Source organism: Vanessa atalanta, chromosome 16 (genome assembly GCF_905147765.1).
Source record: "Vanessa atalanta chromosome 16, ilVanAtal1.2, whole genome shotgun sequence".
NCBI classification, from domain to species: domain Eukaryota; kingdom Metazoa; phylum Arthropoda; class Insecta; order Lepidoptera; family Nymphalidae; genus Vanessa; species Vanessa atalanta.
Window position 1 is genome coordinate 1,874,128 of NC_061886.1, and position 22,016 is coordinate 1,896,143.

Genomic DNA, 22,016 nt, shown 5'->3' on the forward strand with positions numbered 1-22,016 from the left:
TATCATTAACGTCGTCATCATCATCAACATCAACAGCATCATCGTCATCAACATCGTCATCATCAACGTCATCATCGCTATCATTAACATCATCATCACCATCACCACCACCACCACCTTCATCATCATCAACATCATCAGCATCATCATCACCACCATCATCACTATCATTATCATCATCACCATCATTGAAATTATCATCAGCATAATCAGCATTATCAACATCATCATCATCAATAATAACAACATCATCATCATCATCACCATCTATTTTATCACCAAACACCGGTTCTTAGTATTGCTGTTGTTGTGTCTGGTTTGAAGTGTGAGTATTGACGGGGTAAGAGATTAATATTTCTTACACCGCTAATGTTTAAAATTTTTTCGCTTTCCATCTGGTGATATTTAATTTAAAAAAAAAATACGATAAGATTTTAAAGGTTAATATAAAACAAATAATAAAAAATAAGACATCGACGTATTTATTTTAGCTCAGTAATGTTCAAGGTCATTCGAGTGAATGTCTGCATTCTTCATAACGTGCCAGCCACCGTCGACCGTTCTCTGAGCGGTTGAGCGGCGCGGTGCACCCGTAACCCCCGTTGCCGTTTATCATCATGTAGTCAAAGCAATTGGTCACGCCATCACCGTTACAGTCCTAAAAATAAAGAGAATATTTAACAAATAGTGCATAGGCTGGTTATTTTTTGCCCAGAGGATCTGAAATGTGATTCAACGGGGAGTTGCTAGCATTCTTGCCACCATTCCACGCGGTCATAATTTGTACAGTAACTTGTTTATTTATTTGAAGGGCCTTAATGTTAATAGTTCTTATGTAAATAAGTGTTATAGTAGTAATTATTTAATATTATGGTTCAAGATAATAATACTCGTAGGACCTTACACTTTTTACTTAAAATGGTAGTTAAACTTGAGGATTTTTCATAGTTTTTACGAGCAAAAATAAGCCTATGAATACATTGCTGCTTGTCCGGGTTCCAACCATCAATCTTCAAATTAGATAAGAATCTTCTACACAGTGTGCCATTTCGTTACCTGGCCTCTGATATGAGTGTCTTGTATTTATAACTCATCTTGTGCTCTACGGGGATGGAAAACATCACTTTCATGAAACTCTATCACATATCCACCAAGCCGCATTTCAGCAATGTGGTAGAATAATCTCCAAAAACCTCCTCTTCAAACGAGACAAAAACTACTTGGCAACTTTAATACTAAACTGTCGCTAGAAATAAGTAAAATGCGCTGATCTAGGCAATAAATAAACTAAGCTACCAATTAAAACGTTAAGTGACCAAATTAAACACTTAAGCCTTAAGGGGAATATAACGACTGAGTGAGCGAATTTAATACGAAATTCGGTTTGGTTAAAGCATAATTGCTCGCACAATAATTGATATGCTGTTCGTTCAGTTACTAGTAACGCTTTGTATTTTCAAGTCGGCATCTTTAACATATTCTGTTGTCAGACATTTGTCCAATTCGTATTTCGGTATGGTATATTCAATATTTTTTGACATCTTTGATTTTAATTTATATTTACTCCAACCACCATCATATCCCACTATGTTATAATTATTATATTTTATATATCAAATTTAATATAATTTGTATTTTTTTGCTGTCGTTACTCTTATGGTAATTGTCACACACACACTAAGATATCTTGTAAGTACGAGCGTCACTCACACTAATGCACGCACATAATTTGACGAGAAAAATTGGATGTAATTTAAGTTATAAATGTTTTCTATTTGATTTAGTAAACATTAATATAACTTGCATTCTTTAAAATTGTTGGATAGGTTGTGGAAAAATATCATAATTAATATATAAACTTACTTTTCCGAATTTTTCTAAGTAGCCTTCTATTATTCGCTTCGAGCAATAATAATTACGCGCGCAGTCTTCCCACGCTGAAAAAAACAATGGTTTAAATATCGAAGGCAATTAAATAAAATAATACATAACACAATATAATTGTATCTACAATGAAATAAGTTGTAAAAATTTTGGTGCAGAATTCAAATATAACATTCTTGAAAAAGTCGTAAAGTGGTTCATATCTAATCTATTAGGAACAAATTTGATACTGATTAGCACTGACATTAAGAATGTCGTTACTTGTTGAAAGGGCTAAGTTCATGTCTATTTGGGTACGTACCACCCACTCATATCATATAACCTACTGCTATACAGGTATTGCACCTAGTATTGTCGTGTTCCGGTTTGAAGGACAAGTGAGCCAGTCTGATTACAGGTTTAGGGGTCATAACATCTTAGTTCCCAAGGTTCATGGTGCGTTTAACGATATATGGGATGGTATGAATATTTTTTACAGCGCCAATGTCTACTTACTGCAGACGAATTACCATCAGGTGAACCATAAACCAGCCTGCCTACCTATTTTAAATAAAAATAATTAGAAAAATGATTTGGATTTTTTTTTCTCATTTTTATCCCGTGACAACCCTGATATAACGAATATAATATGACTAGGTGATGTGCAGACACTTGTTATGAATAATCTAATAAACAACATTACAAAGTCAAGGTTGTGTTTGTTTTTATACAGTACCTGTTCTACACCTTTGTGTGATTAATTGCGACTGAGATTTGTAATAATAGTTGTAAAACTCGGAAGAAGTAAGGATTTTATGTCCACCATTTTTTATTATTAAGAGAACATTTCTATTGTACTACGGCGATACTTTTGTATAGTCGAGATGGCCCAGTGGTTAGAACGCGTGCATCTTAACCGATGATTTCGGGTTCAAACCCAGGCAGGCACCACTGAAATTTCATGTGCTTAATTTGTGTTTATAATTCATCTCGTGCTCGGCGGTGAAGGAAAACATCGTGAGGAAACCTGAAAGCATGTGTCTAATTTCAACGAAATTCTGCCACATGTGTATTCCGCCAACCCGCATTGGAGCAGCGTGGTGGAATTTGCTCCAAACCTTCTCCTCAAAGGAGAGGAGGCCTTTATCCCAGCAGTGGGACATTTGCGGGCTGCTAATGATACTTTTGTGTGTTCCTATGTATATATATATACTAGTCGTGTACCCGATGGAATTTCCCGGATACATTTTGTGATAGGAATTTTTAAAATGAACGTATTTTCGCTTACACACTAACTGAAGTCTAAGTCTAAACATCAGAAATGATGAATTTTTGTTCAAAATTTAAGCCCTATTTAATCCCCGTTAAGAGATGAATAATGAAAAAAAAACTATCTCTACGCCCATCTACGTTCCATAACAAATTCTTTTGCAAAATTTCATCAAGATAGACTGATGATTTAAAATTGTTCAATGATTGGCTGTTAATTTTCATTCCAAAATGTTATTAATTCTATCGTTTAACAATACGAAAATTCTGATTTAAATGTTATTGCAAAGTGAAAATGAATACTTCAATTACAAAAAGAAAACAAATCTTATTTTATTTATTTTAAGATAGATAAAGACGTCGCAAACGTATTATATTTAAGCTGACGTTATTTTTGATATTTTTTAAGCATTTCAAGATTTATCACAAAAAATTTACAACATAAAAATACTGTATAGATCCGCAATAATCAGATAAGTAATTTTAAATCAGTGAAAAACAAATAAACAAAACCTACCACTTTATGATATTAGAACTGACAGTGGCCTCTTCGATTAAATGTAGAAGATATCTTTATGCATTGAAAAAATAAATTAAATAGAATATGCTACTTTATTAATTTATTATTTCACTTGAGAGAATGTACCGTAATAAAATCTGACCCAGTGCCCTGGGTTCTGGATTAGTCACGGCACATCAATTACGGAAAAAATAACTTTATTTTATGCGGATGGAGTCGCATGGAAAAATTATATGTAATATTTATGACATTGTTTTTTAAATGGTTCTTGATGGAGATAAATTTTTGTCTATGATCACATGGCGGCCATCTTAGAATTGTCGTTGACAAAAAAAATACGTAACGTAAAAAGTATGAAATAACATTTATTGTAAATCGAAGCTACGCTCTCTTTATTAATTTTTTTATGTTATCGGTTGGCGAACGAGCAAATGAGCCACCTGATGGTAAGTGGTCGCCATCGCCCACAGACAATGGCACTATAAGAAATCTTAACCCTTCCGTACATCGCAAATTTGTTTGGCTGTAGAATATTTGTTGAGTGAGTGCTATCTACCCAGACGGGCTTGCACAAAGCCCTTCTACTAAGTAGTGGGTAGGATCTACCAAGACGACTATGTATGAGTATGTTTTCGTCCCAAATACTCATTAAACTAAAGAAAAAGAGGAGTTGTAATGGAACTACTGGCACTTAAGAACAATATATTTACGATTCAGGTTAATGTTTATTAAAGTTATATTCTTACCATGATTTCTATTTGGATCGTCTTCAGGTAGTGTAACTTTGCCAGCGTCGATCCAGTAGACCCTTGAAATGTTGAATGGTCCACAATATCCCGCCGTGCACTCATGGGACGTTAGGCAACGAGTGGATACGTGACAGAGACAACGATAGCATGCTTCTGTTAGATTTGGTATGAAAACTCCTGCAAAACACGTCAAAGGTTATAAATGAATTATGGTTATTGAAAGAAAAGTATCGATTTTAAATTAAATTAAATGGCGATGATGTAGTCCTGTTGAATTTTGATCGGTGTAGTCAAAATTCAACAGGACTACATCATCAGGATTCCCATCCGAGACAAGGCAAATGTTTAGGTGATATTTTGGGGTTCATAGCAAGTGTTCCTTTATGCAAACAGTGTGAGTCTTTAAATCACTAGACAAATGTATTTTTTTTCTAAATTTCAAGTCTATATTATACTAAGGTTGTGTGATTGTCAGTCAGTATACAATTTTGAGTAGTAAATATGATGACGTCCTGATCAATTTTTGTCACAGCGTCCAATTTCAATGAGAAGCCACAACGCTGGAGATTTTAGGGCACAAACGTTTCCTCAAGCAGATTAGCTGAATGAGAGAATAAAGAGTGCCATGTGCAGAGTGCACATGGCACTCTTAATTCTCTCATTCTAGAAAAAGTGAAGATCAGAAAGAGGTCACACATCATTACTTAATGTTGACAGAATGTCATAATGTCATTATCCGATAAAACGGTATCCCGACTCGATAAGAAAGAGTTCAGATATAGGACCAGTGGCTTTAAGTGCTTTCTGAGGCACGGGAATGTACAGACTTACAACTTCCCGACTGCGAGCTATAACAGAATTGTATTCGATCGAAAAATCCAATACATTTTATCGGTGTGATCAGGGGTATGTACTCAGGAACTCGGGATCTGCGTCCTTATGTCTAGTCACTAGATCACCAAGAGATACGATAGCAGTGTATTTATAAATATATATATAATATGATGCAATCAATTGTGAGCGTTAATTTGTATCGAAGTAGTTATATCCATGCATTATGTGTATTAATTATCTTGAAGAATGTACATATAATATAATTATATGAGGATAATGTATTTAATATTAAGATTTACCTTAATATACTATGATGTACTTTGATATTGCAGTAGGGTAAGGCGTGTTAGCACCAATAACCTTAATAATATGAATATTAGTCAAGTCTTAAAAGGCCTCCTCTCCCTTTGAGGAGGAGGTTTGGAGCATATTCCGCAACGCTGCTCCAATGTGGTTTAGTGGAATAGGCATGTGGCAGAATTTCGTTGAAATTAAATGCAGGTTTCCTCACGATGTTTTCCTTCACAACCGAGCGCGAGGTGAATTATTAAATACAAATTAAGCACATGAAAAATTAGTGGTGCTTGCCCGAAATTATCGGTTAAGATGCACGCGTTCTAACCACTGGGCCATCTCGGCACCACATCAAAATCTGTATATGTATATGTATTAATAGGAAGACAGCATACGCGGTTCGAAAAATTAGTCGAGATACTGGTATCAATGCAGTCTTTTGGTTATTTTCATAGCATTATGTATTTCGGCAAATTTATTTGTAGAAACATTCCGATATTGGAAACATTGTAATTCTTCAACTGAACAAATTAATATGGAGTAGGTATTTGGCGATTATTGATGTTCTTAAGGACGAATTGATAGATTTGCACTCAAACACTTGAATATATATTTCAAACTCATGGTAGTTTTACCTGCAATGAGTTACTGTAACATGACAAAATCTTTTGGCTTAACACTTGTGTTAAATAAAGATTTTTTTTTATTCAACATAATTTCTTAATTATTTAAAACATATTCCTTAGAAAACTATTAAAAGAAGTCAACAAAGTTATTTTTATGAATTATTGTACATACAGTATCATTTTTTATTTGAAACAGCCTAGATCGTTTAATTTCCAAGCTAATTAATGTAGTCGTTAGTTTTAAGGGCACTGGCTATTTGTGAGAGTGTCTAACGAGGCGGTTAGAGTCTTGTTTGGGTTACGCTACGTAAACTTGACTTTGTTACATGGCATATACTTCAAGACAACAGCTGTGTTTCCTCTTAAAAATCCATAACTGACTGTTTAAAAGCGCGAGATCGTTACGCACGCGGCGAATTGCGTGTGGAGACTTCAATCCAACGACCAATCCGCTCGATCGAAATACGTTCAGAAATCGTTAGTATGATAGCGTTTTATTATTAAACTAGCTGTGACCGCGGCTTTGTGCGCGTTTTTTGAATTTAAGTTATTTGGATATTGTAGCGTGATTTTATTTTTATTATATATATATATATATATCGGTTCAGCCGTTCCAGAGATTAGCCGGAACAAACAGACAGACAGACAAAAATTGTAAAAAATATTATTTTGGTATATGTACCGTGTATACATACGTATGCATTTAGTCAAAATTGGTTATTTTAATATTACAATCATACACTCCTATTTTATTATATGTATATAGATATTAAACTAAGTAATTTACTTTTAACAATTTCAATGTTTGATTTAATTCATTTATCTCGTAAAAAGTAATAATCGGGTGTGTAAACCCGATTATTACTTGCTGTCTTATAACATACCACAAATAAATAATATAAAATTAAAGACAAGATAACATGTAGATGTACTTTTATATCATTACATAGTATAAAATAAAGTCGCTTACCGCTGTCTGTCCTTGTGTATGCTTAGATCTTTAAAATTGCACAACGGATTTTGATGCGGTTTTTTTTAATAGATAGATTGATTCGAGAGGACGGTTTGCACAATATAGTAGAGAAACACTGATTTAAATTTTAGATGTTTCTAAAGTGATGTCGTAAATAAACACATTCTTTGCACTTACATTGCCAACGCTGGCTGAACCCTACGAGATAGGTCAAATTAATTTACTAGAGTATTGTACACCTTATAAAGGTCTTAAAAAAAGCGATGGTATATTATGTCTATCGCTTAGGGATAACCCATAATAAAAAAAAAATCTTTACTTTTACGAGAAATAGTGGCTTATTTTCAAAGCGATTTTAAGCAATACAGCATTAAATCAGCAATGCACCTGTGCGAAGCCGGGGCGGGTCGCTAGTATATTTATAAGAGTAATGTAGGGGGGGCAAAGGGTAGTATTTGTCATAATAACCTGCGGAATTCGTCCAGAACAGAACAGCAGCAAGGAAACAGATTGGTAGAGAGAGCTGCAGTCCAGTAATCATGCTGATCTGAAATGACATTGTTATTAAAAAAATTATTATTTTTTAATATAATTTGTATATAAATCAACATATACTTTTTAAAGGCACTTTTTTTTACAGAACTATATTAAAAGTAAAGCTACCACTGGTTCGGAATGTAGCCCTTGCCGAGAAGAACCGGCCAGAAGCTCAGTAGTAACTCTTTCCAACATTTAAAGTACAAAGTTATATTAATTAAATACAATTATGGAATAATATATCCTGCTGTTAATGTATCAAGAAGTATTAGCTCCACGCTTTTTTAATATCTATATAATCTTGTGTTGAATAATTTTCCTTATTTATTAATGTATTTTTAACAAACGATTTGAATTTATGAATCGGCAATTTAAAATATCTGCGAAGGATTTATTGACTTATCTCTACTCCTCATGTATGTATGTGTGTGTGTGTGTGTGTGTGTGTATGTGTGTATATGTGTATGTATGTATGTAGGTATGTATGTATGTATGTATGTATGTATGTATGTATGTATGTATGTATGTATGTATGTATGTTTGTATGTATGTATATATGTATGTATGTATGTATGTGTGTGTTTGTGTGTGTGTGTTTGTGTTGTGTATGTGTGTGTGTGTATGTGTGTATGTATGTATGTATGTATGTATGTATGTATGTATGAAATAAAAGTTCTTCTTCTTCGGCGTTGGGGTCTAATGAAGGCGTCAGGGAAAAAAAGAACCCTACCTGCTATAATCTACCCCTGTGCCAAATTTCATTTGGAAAGGTTCAACCATTTTGGCGTGATTGACTAACAAACATCCATCCATTCAACTTTTGCATTTATAATATAAGTAAGTTTCAACATAAGTATTTATTAAGTTTGTCACACGACATTTACGAACTTGACATTTCGCTTATAAATTTCAAGTCCTTTGTCCAAAGGTTGTCTCGAGGAGACCGCTGTCATAGTTATGATCGCCTTTTGCACACAACGTTAACTTATTTTTCAATTATATTTTATTTAACTTATGATAAAAATAAAAATGTCACGTGTCAGAGAAACTGGATAAAATAAATGAGGCGGAGAATCGTATTGATATTTTAATTAGAAGGCCTATTGATATTCACGCCTCGTGTCCTTTCACGAATTGGTGGGCGGTCTCGATCGTTGCTCTAGTGGCTGCATATAAGGAAGGCCCGAATTTCAAACCCCAGGTTAAGTAATAAGTTACAGAGTTTTTTTTGTCGAGATATCTCTGTCTGGAAGTTGGAAGTGTGTATATTTCAGTGCCTCGGAAAGCACCTAAACCTTTTGATGCTGCCCCTGAACTCGTTATGGTCGTTTGGGATTTGCCGTCCCATTGGATTATGAGTGTGAGTTGTGAACTATAATATCCTATAAGTCCTGCGTAGTTCGCTTCCTTGAGATGGTACGCCGTTGTTCGAATCGTTCAAAAATACAACCATCAATATCATCAAACAAGATCTTTTCAGTTGACATATGGAGTAAGAAAGCTCCCACAGTTACAGATATGGAAATCAAAGAATCATCCTATTCAGTTTTTTCATCCACATGCAGGTACCCTGCATCGGTCATGATATTTTCCTTCACCGCCGAGTATGAAATGAATTATAAACACAATTTAGCACATGAATGAATGAATGAATGAATGTAGTTCTTGCCCGGGTTTCAACTCGTAAAACTTCGGTTAAGGTTCACGTCTTCTAACAACTGGGCCTTCATAGTTTTCATACGGTAATCTGATGTTACCATAGAGATCAGATTCATTGAATTGACAGAGTCAGGGATTACTGTAGACATTATTACGTCTTGTCTAATTGGACGCTGTATTCAAGTTTATCGTACGACGACAAAGTAATTATTATGGTTGTTAGAAAACATTTATAGATCAGAGTAATGCGATATCAAATAGTCGATACAATTTTCCATCTTAAAGTTACAAGGAAAAAATGAACACATCTACGTAAGCAAAGCCGAATGACAGCGCTGATAAATATATATAATTGTCTTTGACTACATATTGATTAGTAAGATACATTACACATACATACCTAAACTCACATTGAATGATTCAAGGATATTGTGACATAGGTTTATAAATATTACCTGCATTTCTGAATACTATATCCGTTGAGAAATTGAATAATCAATAAACTAGAGGTTGTCATATCGAAATGTTCTGGAGGCTACAAAATACGAAATTAATTCGAAAATCATGTTTAATAAATATAATAAAAAACCTTTTTTAAAAATAAACTTTTATTTAAATGAGCTAAAAAAAATGAATGTCATTTCACATTTGACACAATTAATACATACCTATATAGATAATTTAAAATCTTGTCGCGAGATTTAAGTATTCGTATTTACTTAGTTTGAAAATATGAATAGATAAAAATATTCACATCAAATTATTTAATTTACTTGTTATTTGGATTATTATCACAATATTAAGTATTCAGTCTTGCTTACTCTAAGACATTCAGATGTTTCAAGACAGTTACTTCTTTTAAAGACTTATAGTTTTTGTGATAATCATTATTTGCAAGCAAATCTTCATACACCATCTACTGTAATTCATGATTAATGATGAATAATTTCCTCTACGAAAATCATTGAATTCCTTGACTTGACTTTGACTGGCGATATAAATTTTTGGGCATGATACCTAGACATCTTCATCTTTTATTCAAATAGTTTAACAATTAAAAAAAAAAAGCGTTCTCTGTGTTTTGTTTTTTGACATGTGCAATGTCCTCCTAGTGAAAAGGTTTAAAATTTGCGGAATAATTTATTTGAGTGTCGATAGCAAACGTCATGAAATTTGCATGACGTTTCATTTTATTCATTTATTAGTCACTATTAAAATATATTATTATGTAATGAAATATGGTTACGTTAACGTTGAATTAGGTTATACGAGTAAATTGAGTAGGCTAATTATAACCTATATTATTAACTGGTATGATATCTATGTCAAATAATTAACATTTATCCTAATCATTTATATTTAGAATTCCATTATAAATTAATAAGATAAGTGTTTTTTTTTTGCTTTATTGATGCATCTATTTTATTATTATACTCCTGTTAGTTCACGGAATGAAGGTAGTTCTAGTACTGTTGTAATTAACGTAAATAACGTTAACGTAAATACATTTTTCATAAATTGTTTTAACGTGATCTTGACAGATGTCAACAAACAACTAAATAGTCCGCCAATCAAGCGTAAAACCTGAATACACACCTATGGTATCTAAATTTATTTTATTCAACTTTAAGATTTGGCAATAGGTAGAATTCATTTTTTTTTATTTTTCTTTATCGGTCGTTTGACGAGTAAGTCGTGTAAAATAAGTATATATTATTTTTAACCGTAAAGAGCGAACCTTAAGAGCACGATTCAAAATTTTAATTCATTTGTCAACGCCCTTGTTTATCTACCTTCGATTTAGTTAAATAACACTTCACTCTTTAATAATCTCTATGCTATCCGTCCGTCATAAATAAAGATGGCGGTATTGTTGTAACTTGACACTGTAGCCAAATATATAGACGACCTAAAAGCTTCTGTAAGACAGTGTATGCCTTGTCACTAATAAAGTTTGTTACGAAATTGTGATCATGCTATACGTAACGACCGCCTCGGTACTCCCAGCTATAGGAAGATGGACTGCTATCGGAAAACAATGACATTGGATAAATATACGATCCGACAAAACTCACGTGACAGAGGTTTGTGCTACTGGTGATGTTTTCTATAAAATCGATTGTATCGCAGAAAATTAATTCAGTTAGTACGTTGTTTTTTTATGAAATAAATAGGTGGACGAGGAAATGGGCCACCAGATGGTAAATGATCACCACCACCTATAAAAATTGGCGTTTTAGAAAATATTAACCATTTCTCACCACCCTGGGTATAAGATGCTCCTTATGCTTTTAATTATACTAGTTCACTTACCCTTCAAACGAGAAAATAAAAATGTATATTATCTGATGAGAGGGTGTTACCTACCCCGATGGTCTTGTACAAGGCCGTACCACCGAGTAAAAGTATGTTTTCCAGAGTTTACATTTCAATACTATCTGATAACGAATGTTGGTCTACCAAAATCGAACCTGCTATTTACGAAACAGGCAGATAAAAACCGGTCGGAAATAAATAAGTATGTAGATGTTAATTTTGTTTCAATTATTATAAATGTATTTCTCGTTTGACTTGTGTCAGAATAACTACGTACATTTATACAGATGATAAATTACTGTGAAACAATGAGTTGTACTTCTCAAGCAACAAGTTTGCAGGTACATATATATAATTTACATATTTTAAATCGAATTTTCTAGATAATATGAAGTCATTTTCTAGCTAATTTTCCATCGTTTATGTACATAAGAACGACTGTAGAACGACTTTAGGGCCTTTTTTAATATTGTTATATATCTCCACAGACATGCAGTCCCTGCCATTAATACGTCTAATTTATTTTTGTCATTTAAAGGTGCCGTAATGTTTTATTATCAGGCAGCATGACAATATATATTTTTGGATTGTAAATCGATGACTGAAAATTTGCATTGAACTCTACGACGACGATTTCATCATTGACTCTGAGCTTTTCATTGCTGAGTAGCTTTGGTGTTATTAGTTAGTATGCACTCGGCGTCCAGAACACCGGCGAGTCCCGGAGTCGAGATATACCCCCCCCACCACTTCCACGTGGGGGAAACGCTGACGCGTTTTTCTGCGATATAAAAAAGGATATCTTTATTTCCTGTTACAAGCTTAACGAACGCAAATCCATCGCGATCGAAAGGATTATACCATACCATTATACCATTATACAAGGCGCAATACCAAAAACCTCTTGCCTCTGTTATCATCCTTTGCTACTACTAAGAATTTCTTGAAAGGAAATACCATTTCTATTGGACCTATCCGCGGCCAGTACCTCAAGATCTGAAGACTAATAGCTAGCCATTAGACCAATAAGAAACGAAAATACCACAGTACATGAATACACACACATGTATTAGCAGCAGAGTAACGATTGATATAAGAACAGATAGTAAATTCATTTTGTATAATTAGTTATCGCAAGCATTTGTACAAATTTAATGAAACATTTGAACAAACATTTGCTCAAATAAAGTTGGATTTATCACTATTAGAAAGTATTAATATAATCTGTTAGATTTAGTTCAGATTAAGTGCTGAACTGAAATAATCTTCCTCACAAACTTGGAGTAATATATGTAAGTTTTTTAATTCCTAACTAATATAAAGGCGAAAGTTTGTATGTATGGATGTTTTTTAATTTTTCACGTAAAAACTGTTGAATGAATTTTAATGCAACTTTACAATTATATAGCTTACACATCAGAACAATTCATAGACTATATTCATAGACATCTGTAAAGATATTGTGAACCTGAAAATTAACCTATAAAACGCGAGCGAAAACTAGTAAGATAATAAAAAACTCACTTAAATAATAATTGTGGAAGAAATATCCCAGTAATCTGTCCATCTAATGACAGAAATTCTGACGACTAGACGTAATACAAGTATTACGTACAAGGAGTAGTATATAATACTACTTGGTGGTAGGGCTTTGTGCAAGCCTATCTGGGTAGGCACCAACCATATTCGTTTTCTACCTGCATGCAGCAGTACTTAGTATATGTTCTGTTCCGTTTCGAAGTGCCAGTATAACGACAGACATTATTCGTTATGCTTATAATTATACATAAACTCTAAAATCCCAAGGTTGGTGACGTATTATCGATGGATCGATAACGTTTCTTATAGCTAGCCGGTTGTGATTTCTTATATAACCTAATACTATTGTCCAGAAAAAAGTATGTCATTAAAAATATTTTAAAAGTGCACGAAATACATGAGACATCAGACTTTTTTTTTTAATTTACCACCTCCACGGGCTCGTGCATTTTACTTTTATAAATTTTGGTGTTATTTTATATTTTTACTGAACATCAGCAGATCTTCGCTGGACTTCGAGCTTGTCGTCTTCTTGGAAGACGTGGCCCACACTGATATTTTTTTTTCTTTTATTTTCATTTTAATTTAACTTTAGACTTTAGGCAAGAAAGAATTAGAATTATCATGAAAATTAAAAGATAGGCCTTATCAAATGATTTAAATTTATCTATAGAAACATATTAACATATATTTATATGATTTGAAGCTCATACATAATTGTATACATGACCTTTTAGTTCAACAAAAACAAATCTATCTCGCATAGTTATCACGAACGTTTACGAATAGCCTTCGTGGTAGGGCAGGTAAAAATATTAAAAAAAGAAATCAATCCATCATTGGTATAAAGGTCATAACGACCACCTTTAGGTGCAGAAAAATAAATCGCATATAAATAGAGTTTAATACGCGTATTAATAAACATAAACCTGTTTAGTATCGGATTCATAATGTTATGCGTTTTACTTTAGTGTACATATTTTTGGGGCTTGCAACTATTAATAACTATAATCGACTAATATTAAGTATTATTAAATTATACTATGTACGTCTTGTTATTTTAATACAAGTAAATGAAAAAGAAATGCCTGCAATGTCATACTGCTTGGCTAAGGCTACCTCTTCTTTTTGAGGTGAAAGTTTGGAGTTACGCCGTTCCCGTGTGAATTGGTGGATACACTTAGCAAATTTTCATCCACTACATGTAGGTTTCCTCACTATGTTTCACGACCGATCACGAGATGAATTATAAATACGAATTAATTAGATGAAAATTCAGTGTCTGTTGTGGTTTGAACTCGGAAACATCGCTTAAGATATCAAGCCCATGGGCCATCACAGTTCTAAAATTAAATTACTTTAAATAAAATCAAAATTATAAAAAGTAGGTATAAAAATAATTTATAATTAACGAAAATAATATGTATTAATTTACCTTAATGATTTACGCGTAATTCAAATTTTAAATGCTTAGAAACAAAATTTCTTCATCAGAAGAGTTGGAACTTATTGACTCAGAAACATTAGTTCTTGATACCATTATAGATGCTAAGCTTTAGACGGGTCCCTCTAATGGATTGGCAAGTCGACAAAACGTTAGAAAAAAAGTTAACTAATGTAGATGCAGCCAGCCTGGTGTATTTTAGTTACGTTCACTGTATAATATCCCATCACTAGGACGCTATTTAGGTTAATACAGCCGATATCAATACGACCTTTGTCTAGAAAAAAAGTACACTTAGTGTACAATTGCAAATTAAAAATGTTCGAATTTTATTTGGTGGTAGGGCTTTGTGCAAGCCCGTCTGGGTAGGTACCACCCACTCATCAGATAACTACATAACTACAGGCACAAGGGACGTAACATCAAGTTCCCAAGGTTGAAGGAATGTTTAATATTTCTTACAACGCCATTTTCTATGGGCGGTGGTGACCACTTACAATCAGGTGGCCCATTTGCTCGTCCACCTACCGATATCTTTAAAAAGAGAATTAAAGTATTGACACACTACTACATTATCTGTATTTTTTTTGACTTACACACGTACGAAGCAAGGATCAAGCATAAACATTACGACTTTTAATCAAAAACACAGTTAATATGTTCATTATGTAAGTTAGTTTTTTTTTTGGTGGGACAATGTAAAATAAACTTAGCAGAAAACATTAAAAACATATTTACATTAATTTAATTTGAAATTAAGAATTAAAAAAATGTATATTATTGTGTCAAAGATTTTTATGGAATCTTTTATATTAACCAAGCTAATATATGAAATATTGGTAATGAAAAACATAATGTAAATTATAATCAGACTCAAAAATTAAATTTATTCAAATATTGCTATGCACATTTACTAATATTGATGGCAACTACTTACCTAATTATTATCTTAACTTTGTTTTCAATAAAACCGTTTTACTTAAAACCTTTTTGGAACCTCTCTTTCTCTATCTCTTTGTCCCTTTCTTTTATATATGATTTAATTTCTATTTTTGTTAGTGTTTTAATTCACACGAGATTTTTGACAGAAAGTTACTTCGTTCCAACCAGGTTTACTATGAAACATTTAATTTTTTTACCTATTCTATGTATTAAAAGGATTTATATGGACGACAAAACCGTTTAAGTCGCATTTTCTTTTATTTCTAACATTGGTTTATTTGTCTATACAATTATTATTTTAATTCATATAATATTTAGTGAGTAAAATGGAATAAAAATATATGTTTTTTTTTTGTAAAGTATAGAGTAACTACAGGCACATGGGACATAAAGTCGTAGCTTCTAAGGTAGGTGACGCATTGGCATTGTAGGGAATGTTTCATATAATATCTCACAGCGCTAATGTATCTGGGTGACCAATTACCATTAGGCGGCCTATACGTCCGTTTCTCTAATCATATAATACAAAAAAAAAAATCTTAATATCTAAATATTTACGAGTATATACGACCGTCCATAAAAGCAGTGTAATAAATTATTTTCTGGGCTCATATACAATTTTATTAGATTTTTTTTTTATTTCGCCATTACGTTTAAATGCCAAAGCAGATCCTGATCTATAGGTAATCGTAATAGTCATCATCATCCCGAGTGACACTGGTTTTACATATATTCTATGCAGTCTTGTTTTTTAAGAAAAAGTTTTTCAAATCTTCTTTAGAACAGCGGCAATGCCACCCATTGGTTACTTTAGATATTGCCACAGCAGGAAGTATACACTCCACATCGTCATTGGCCGCCAACTGCGAGCCAAATGTCATGTCCCTTGTACCGGAAGAGAGGAATGCGAGTACTATTGACGTCGGGGATATAATACGACAATTGATAACAGTGTTAAGAACACAGTTTGTATCTTCTTCGTGAAATAGTGATAAGCAATTTACGTTATTTTGATGTGTGAGCGCGGGGAACCATTTAGTGATGCAAAGAAAGCGAATAATTTGTGACATGTATTTGAATATTTAGATTTATTCGATATAATATTGCTGTCATCCTCTTCTCGCATATATTTTACAATCAGTCCTCTGCAAAAAGGTAGTCTGGAAGTGATCGCTACTTTAGTGATAAGGCCGCTTGTTGCATTTTGTTGCAACTTTTGTTAACCCAAATGTAAAACTCGGTTTAAGTATTATACATAATTTCATTCTTATGTATGTTCCCAAGCCATTCTTATGTATGTTGAAATCAAATCAAAACATGCTGTATTAAAGTTACCTTTACAAGCACTTTCGAGTCGAGATTTACAGAATTGTATTATAGCTACCCGTTCGCGCTGTAAATTCTATCGAGAATAATCGACAAGAAAATTAATATTTACTCTTTTCCAATATTTGAAATACAGAGTTATGTATATAATTAAATTCATATAATATGTCAACATGTATTATCCCAACGCTTTTTTATCATCTGTATAATCGTGTATTGATAAATATGTCTTATTTATCAACATTTTTAAACCAACGCTTTGAATTTATGAATTGGAAAACTTAAAAACATGTGAGGAATTTTAGCATATGCCCCAGGGAGGGTTTATTGACACTGTAGAGTCGGAAACTTGGTGTTAGAAGCTTATCCTTACATGTCGTGTTCATAGAATAATTATCACAGGTTCTATCAAAGCGATCAATGTCACTGTGAATATACATAACGTTGTTGTAAATAATATATATTGTGACGCAACCGTAAAGTATTCCTACGTTGTTATAAACATCCCTAAGGGTAGGTATAGATTTCCTATGAATAAAACGATATACAAATCCTAAATTTCAACCGTCCATTGTTTAGTCCATTGGTTTCGTCCCTCCATTGTCTGAATGATTAAACAGAGTTTTAATTAATGCATCCGATACATGATTAATTAATAATTTAAATGGTCTCTGGGACACAAAGGATATTTCTTGAAAATAGATCAGTGGAATTAGGCTTAACATGAAAAGGGTTTAGATATTTTTATTCAATTACCTTTAAATATTACTAGTTTTCTTTCTCTTTCTATCTAAGTATATACGGCATCATGTTACATTATTTCAACTATTTTTAATAACAAATTTATTTCTTGGTATTTATTAACACTCAAACGATATCTATTTATTACATTATGTATGTTGCTTAATCATTACATTAGTATAAAACAAAGCCGCTCACCGCTGTCTGTCCACGTGTATGCTTAGCTCTTTAAAATTACAACGCGGTTTGATGCGATTTTTTTTAAATATAAATTGATTCAAGAGGAAGGTTTATATGTATAATACATGCACAATATAGGAGAGAAACACTAATAAATTTTAGAGGTTTCTAAAGTGATGTCATAAATAAACACATTTCTTTGTGCCCACATTGCAAACCCTCGTTGAACCATACGAGATAGATCAAAATAACGTACTAGAGTATTGTACACCTTATAAAGGTTCAAAAAAGTCCGCGATGGTATATGTCTATTTCTTAAGTACCCCTAAACCACAATAACCATTTTTTATCCTTTACTTTTTACGATAAATAATGGTTTATTTTCGGAGCGGTTTTAAGCAATACAGCATTAATCCTTAACCAATTAAGTACCTTAAATACACTGTGCATTTAATATAGATCAATATGGCTCTTTATAGTATGTAATTTAAATGAATATTTTCGAAGATATAGCAGATTTAAAACGCATGTACATAGCGGTTTGTCTTGTTTAATGACAGAAAAACTTGAACGTTGTAAGACATTCAGCATTGCCCCGTGCGAAGTCGGGGCGGGTCTCTAGTACAAAAAACGATCGGGTGTCTCACAACACATCTTTTTTTTATTATTAATACATGTGATGGAGTAAATTATTATATACGAGGCCTTTATAATTTTTTAAGCATTGTATTATAAAATAATTAGTTTGGAACTTTTCCACCCCTTTGCTTCTCAGCATGTTGCTGGATACACGTGTGGCTGAATTACATCCGGTACATGAAGTGTCTGCCACGATGTTTTGCTTTGAAATCGAGCACAAAATGAAATGATGAACATGGTAACTTACGTTTGCCAAGATTTCAACTCCCATATTCGAATAATATTCGTATATAGTGTCCAAAATTTACGCCATATTAGCGTCATTGCGTTTGCAAAATATTTTGATTTTTAAGCATCCCGTTCGAAATTATATTTAAACTTAAATAATAATTACTCGGAAATGCGTTAAGTAATACAATGTATGCAATTAAGTCAATGATCATTTCGTTTAATCAAATCAACTTTTTTTTTAAAGCAATTGCTTTGGTCTGTTTATAAAACTCATATGTAGTACGTCGTTGGTAATATGTTCGTAGTCAACTTCGATATTATACAAATCACTCGAGAATAAATGTTGTTGCAATAATAAATACATATTATCAATATTATAATAGTAATTATTTATAAATATACAATATATAAAATTACATGTAGCATGTTGCAAGGTTATGTCAATTTACTAGAATTTGATTTACATAAAATATTAAAAAAAAAAACAACACGTTTTACTAAAAATTATAACCAAACTAGGTACGACTGTAAGTAACTTAATTTTTATTATAAAATAGAATACTACAAAGCGTGGATTTAGTATTAATTGATTTCTACGCGGGATATATAAAAAATGATTTGTACTTTCTGACGTATTCTGTAACTAAAATGGTGCAAAATAGTAACTACTGAGTTCGTTGCCGGTTCTTGTCGGTAGAATCTACTTTCCGAACCGGTGGCTTTACATTTTATTGGACACTGTAACATGGCGATTCAAACGTGCTTTTATGAATCTACTTGAATAAAAAATATTTTGATTTTAAATGCATTTAATTTATTTTTTTGTGTCATGCACATATACATACTCTATTTTGCAACAATTTTATTAAAAAATATATAACCTAATACGCCATTTTTTTTTTTATATTTTATTTAATCTGTAAAAGATTCGTCATTAATGGCTCAGTATCAGTAAATTCCTTGTATCACAGAATTATTTGTTCTAAATAATTTCCTATATCCTGCTATTCATAGCGAACAATGATATATAGACAATTAAATATACTCACAGCAATTAGTAATTAATATAAGGAACGGATAAACACTTCACTTCAATAGATACAACACATAACTATTTAAATAATTATGAACGTACTGTGCGCACACTTTGCTTCACTTTCGATCATGTTTTACAACTGCTCGTAAGTCGAGACAAAGAGTTTTTATTATATGAAATCAGGTTTCGATACCTCAGACGATATTATGTTTTTTCACACGGGACTTTTGTTGTTCATTTTAGCGACATATTTTAAATATAGCGAGATCATTTTAATAGCTCAGCGGTCGGTTCGAATCGAATTCCATGTCGTGTTTTTTTTTTTAATATATATTAAGTATTTAAATGCATTTCAGTGTGTAATCATTAAAAATTTATAAATACACTGACTTACTCATAGACTTTGAAGTTCAGGATTACTTTCGAAATAATATTTTTGATAAGTAGGTATGCAGACTTTTTGGATTCGACTAAATGAAAATGTCGAAACTGTACATGTAATAATAAAAAAAAAAAAACTAAAAAATATTAACTTACATGTTAATTACTTGCTTGCTATATCCAATGTAGTAGACATTATATTTTTTTTAATCATATGAACGTGTTAGGAAAAGGTCTAACTAGGTAAATAAAAAACAGAGGTATCGTAAATCGTATAATCTAATTAGTACGTTTTTTGCTTATTACGAGCATCAATACTAATGAACGGCGATTATTTATCGTGGGAGGTGGGGAGATGGTCGCCTACGAGTGAATAGATCTTTACCGTTACAGTAATGAATACGTGTATAGAAAAATGGTACTTTCTACCTACTTTATAACACTAATCTGGCAACATCCTGTTGTATTAATAATAATATAATAAATATTTGTAATAGTACATTATTATAAATATTATAAATAAATATTTTTATAATTGTGGCTAAATTTTCTGTTTAGAAGTATGCTTATAAAAACTCTTTTGTGAAGTTCCATTTTTAAATTAAAAGTATAACTGCCACCAATTCAAAATGTTGATTTTAGTGGAATAACGGCCAAGAGACTCAGTATATATTCCACAAATTTATACATTTATGGTTAAAAGAGACAAATCTTACCCGAAGGTTGCAAGTTAAAGTCCGAGCAAGTAAGGGAGATTAGCCAACTGCGTAGGAAATACAAATTCACTCACAATAAAAAAGAGTAATAAATTTGCGCAGGCGCAGTACCAACGAGACTACGTGCTTTCGCATACAATTATAAAAACTGACAATCACTACCTCTAATTTTCTTCAGACTTCGTTATTTTAAAAAAAAACAATATATAAATGTACTTCTATTATATACACTTAGTATAAAAGTAAAAACAACACTATTGTATGATTTTTCCGGATTGTTCAGAAAACATGATGTCAAGAATCTAGTAAGGGCCTTGACATCGAGTTTCTTAGCCGATGCTGCGCTAATTTTCTCAGTCTCCACTTCTTATGCAACTGAGGAGGGTCGGTGGAGTAACTTAAAGATACCTTAGGTCTACACTCTACAGCTCTACCTGCTCACAAAACTGCCGTCAAAACCACACGACATGATCTTAAACCCGTCCTCCTCACAGGTAAAATTAAAAGGTACCGTAGTATAAGTAAGTATGTTTCTTTTTATTGTAGAACGAATATATTATATAATTCAATGTAAGTCGAGATCCGTGTCTTCTTTTTCATTTATTTATTTTTTTCGTAATATGTAATAAATTAGTGATATATAAAGCAAAGGTTAAATGGTTATTTTTATGTACCATAAATGAAAAGAAAACATAACCCGTTTGAAGTTGATATCACCTTTTATAAAGAAGACAAATAAATTTAATTGAAGTTGTGTATTTTTAAGCATAAAATGGTTACTGAGACTTTTCTGTAAAAAATACATATAATATTGTTCCAGAACTTTCCCTAAATGTTTTAGAGATTTACAATAAGAATTGAATTGCCGTTGAATTTCTACTCCACTTTTTCTAAGTGAAAAAGAATCAGTCCAATCGTCAGTGGAGGCGATGATAAATTAAGGTATTGTACTATTAATCCAAGATCCAAAGGTTTTAATAGTAAACTGCAGTCACATATCGTTCAAAAGAACGAATATTTGTACTGTTTCATTCGGTTTTGGTTCCAATACAGATTATTGTTTACTGACATGAGACTATTCTAATAAAACTTGGTGGTAGAGCTTTGTGGAAGCCAATCTGGTAAGGTACCAACCCTCAGATATTCTAAGTTTCCAGTTTGGGTCAGTATAATTACAGGCACAACAGGCATAATATATAAG

General features: G+C 32.4%; 1 protein-coding gene across 1 annotated transcript; it reads right to left on the reverse strand.

Annotated features, from left to right (window-relative positions):
• Nucleotides 1–459: 459 nt before the first annotated feature.
• Nucleotides 460–19,862, reverse strand: LOC125069901 (lysozyme-like). Its single transcript, XM_047679507.1, has 5 exons — nt 19,732–19,862; nt 7,597–7,675; nt 4,399–4,578; nt 1,864–1,937; nt 460–658 (listed from the first exon to the last, which is right to left on the reverse strand). The coding sequence occupies exons 2-5, from the start codon at nt 7,667–7,669 to the stop codon at nt 509–511; spliced, it is 477 nt and encodes a 158-aa protein (XP_047535463.1). The 5' UTR covers nt 7,670–7,675; nt 19,732–19,862; the 3' UTR covers nt 460–508.
• Between the last annotated feature and the right edge of the window lie 2,154 nt (nt 19,863–22,016).

Excerpts from the sequence above, each read along its gene's own strand:
- LOC125069901 (XM_047679507.1), bottom strand. The coding sequence starts at position 7,669 with ATGATTACTGGACTGCAGCTCTCTCTACCAATCTGTTTCCTTGCTGCT. Across the intron at positions 1,938-4,398 it reads CGATCCAAATAGAAATCATG|CGTGGGAAGACTGCGCGCGT; the intron begins GTAAGAATATAA and ends TGTTTTTTTCAG. Across the intron at positions 659-1,863 it reads ACTTAGAAAAATTCGGAAAA|GACTGTAACGGTGATGGCGT; the intron begins GTAAGTTTATAT and ends CTTTATTTTTAG.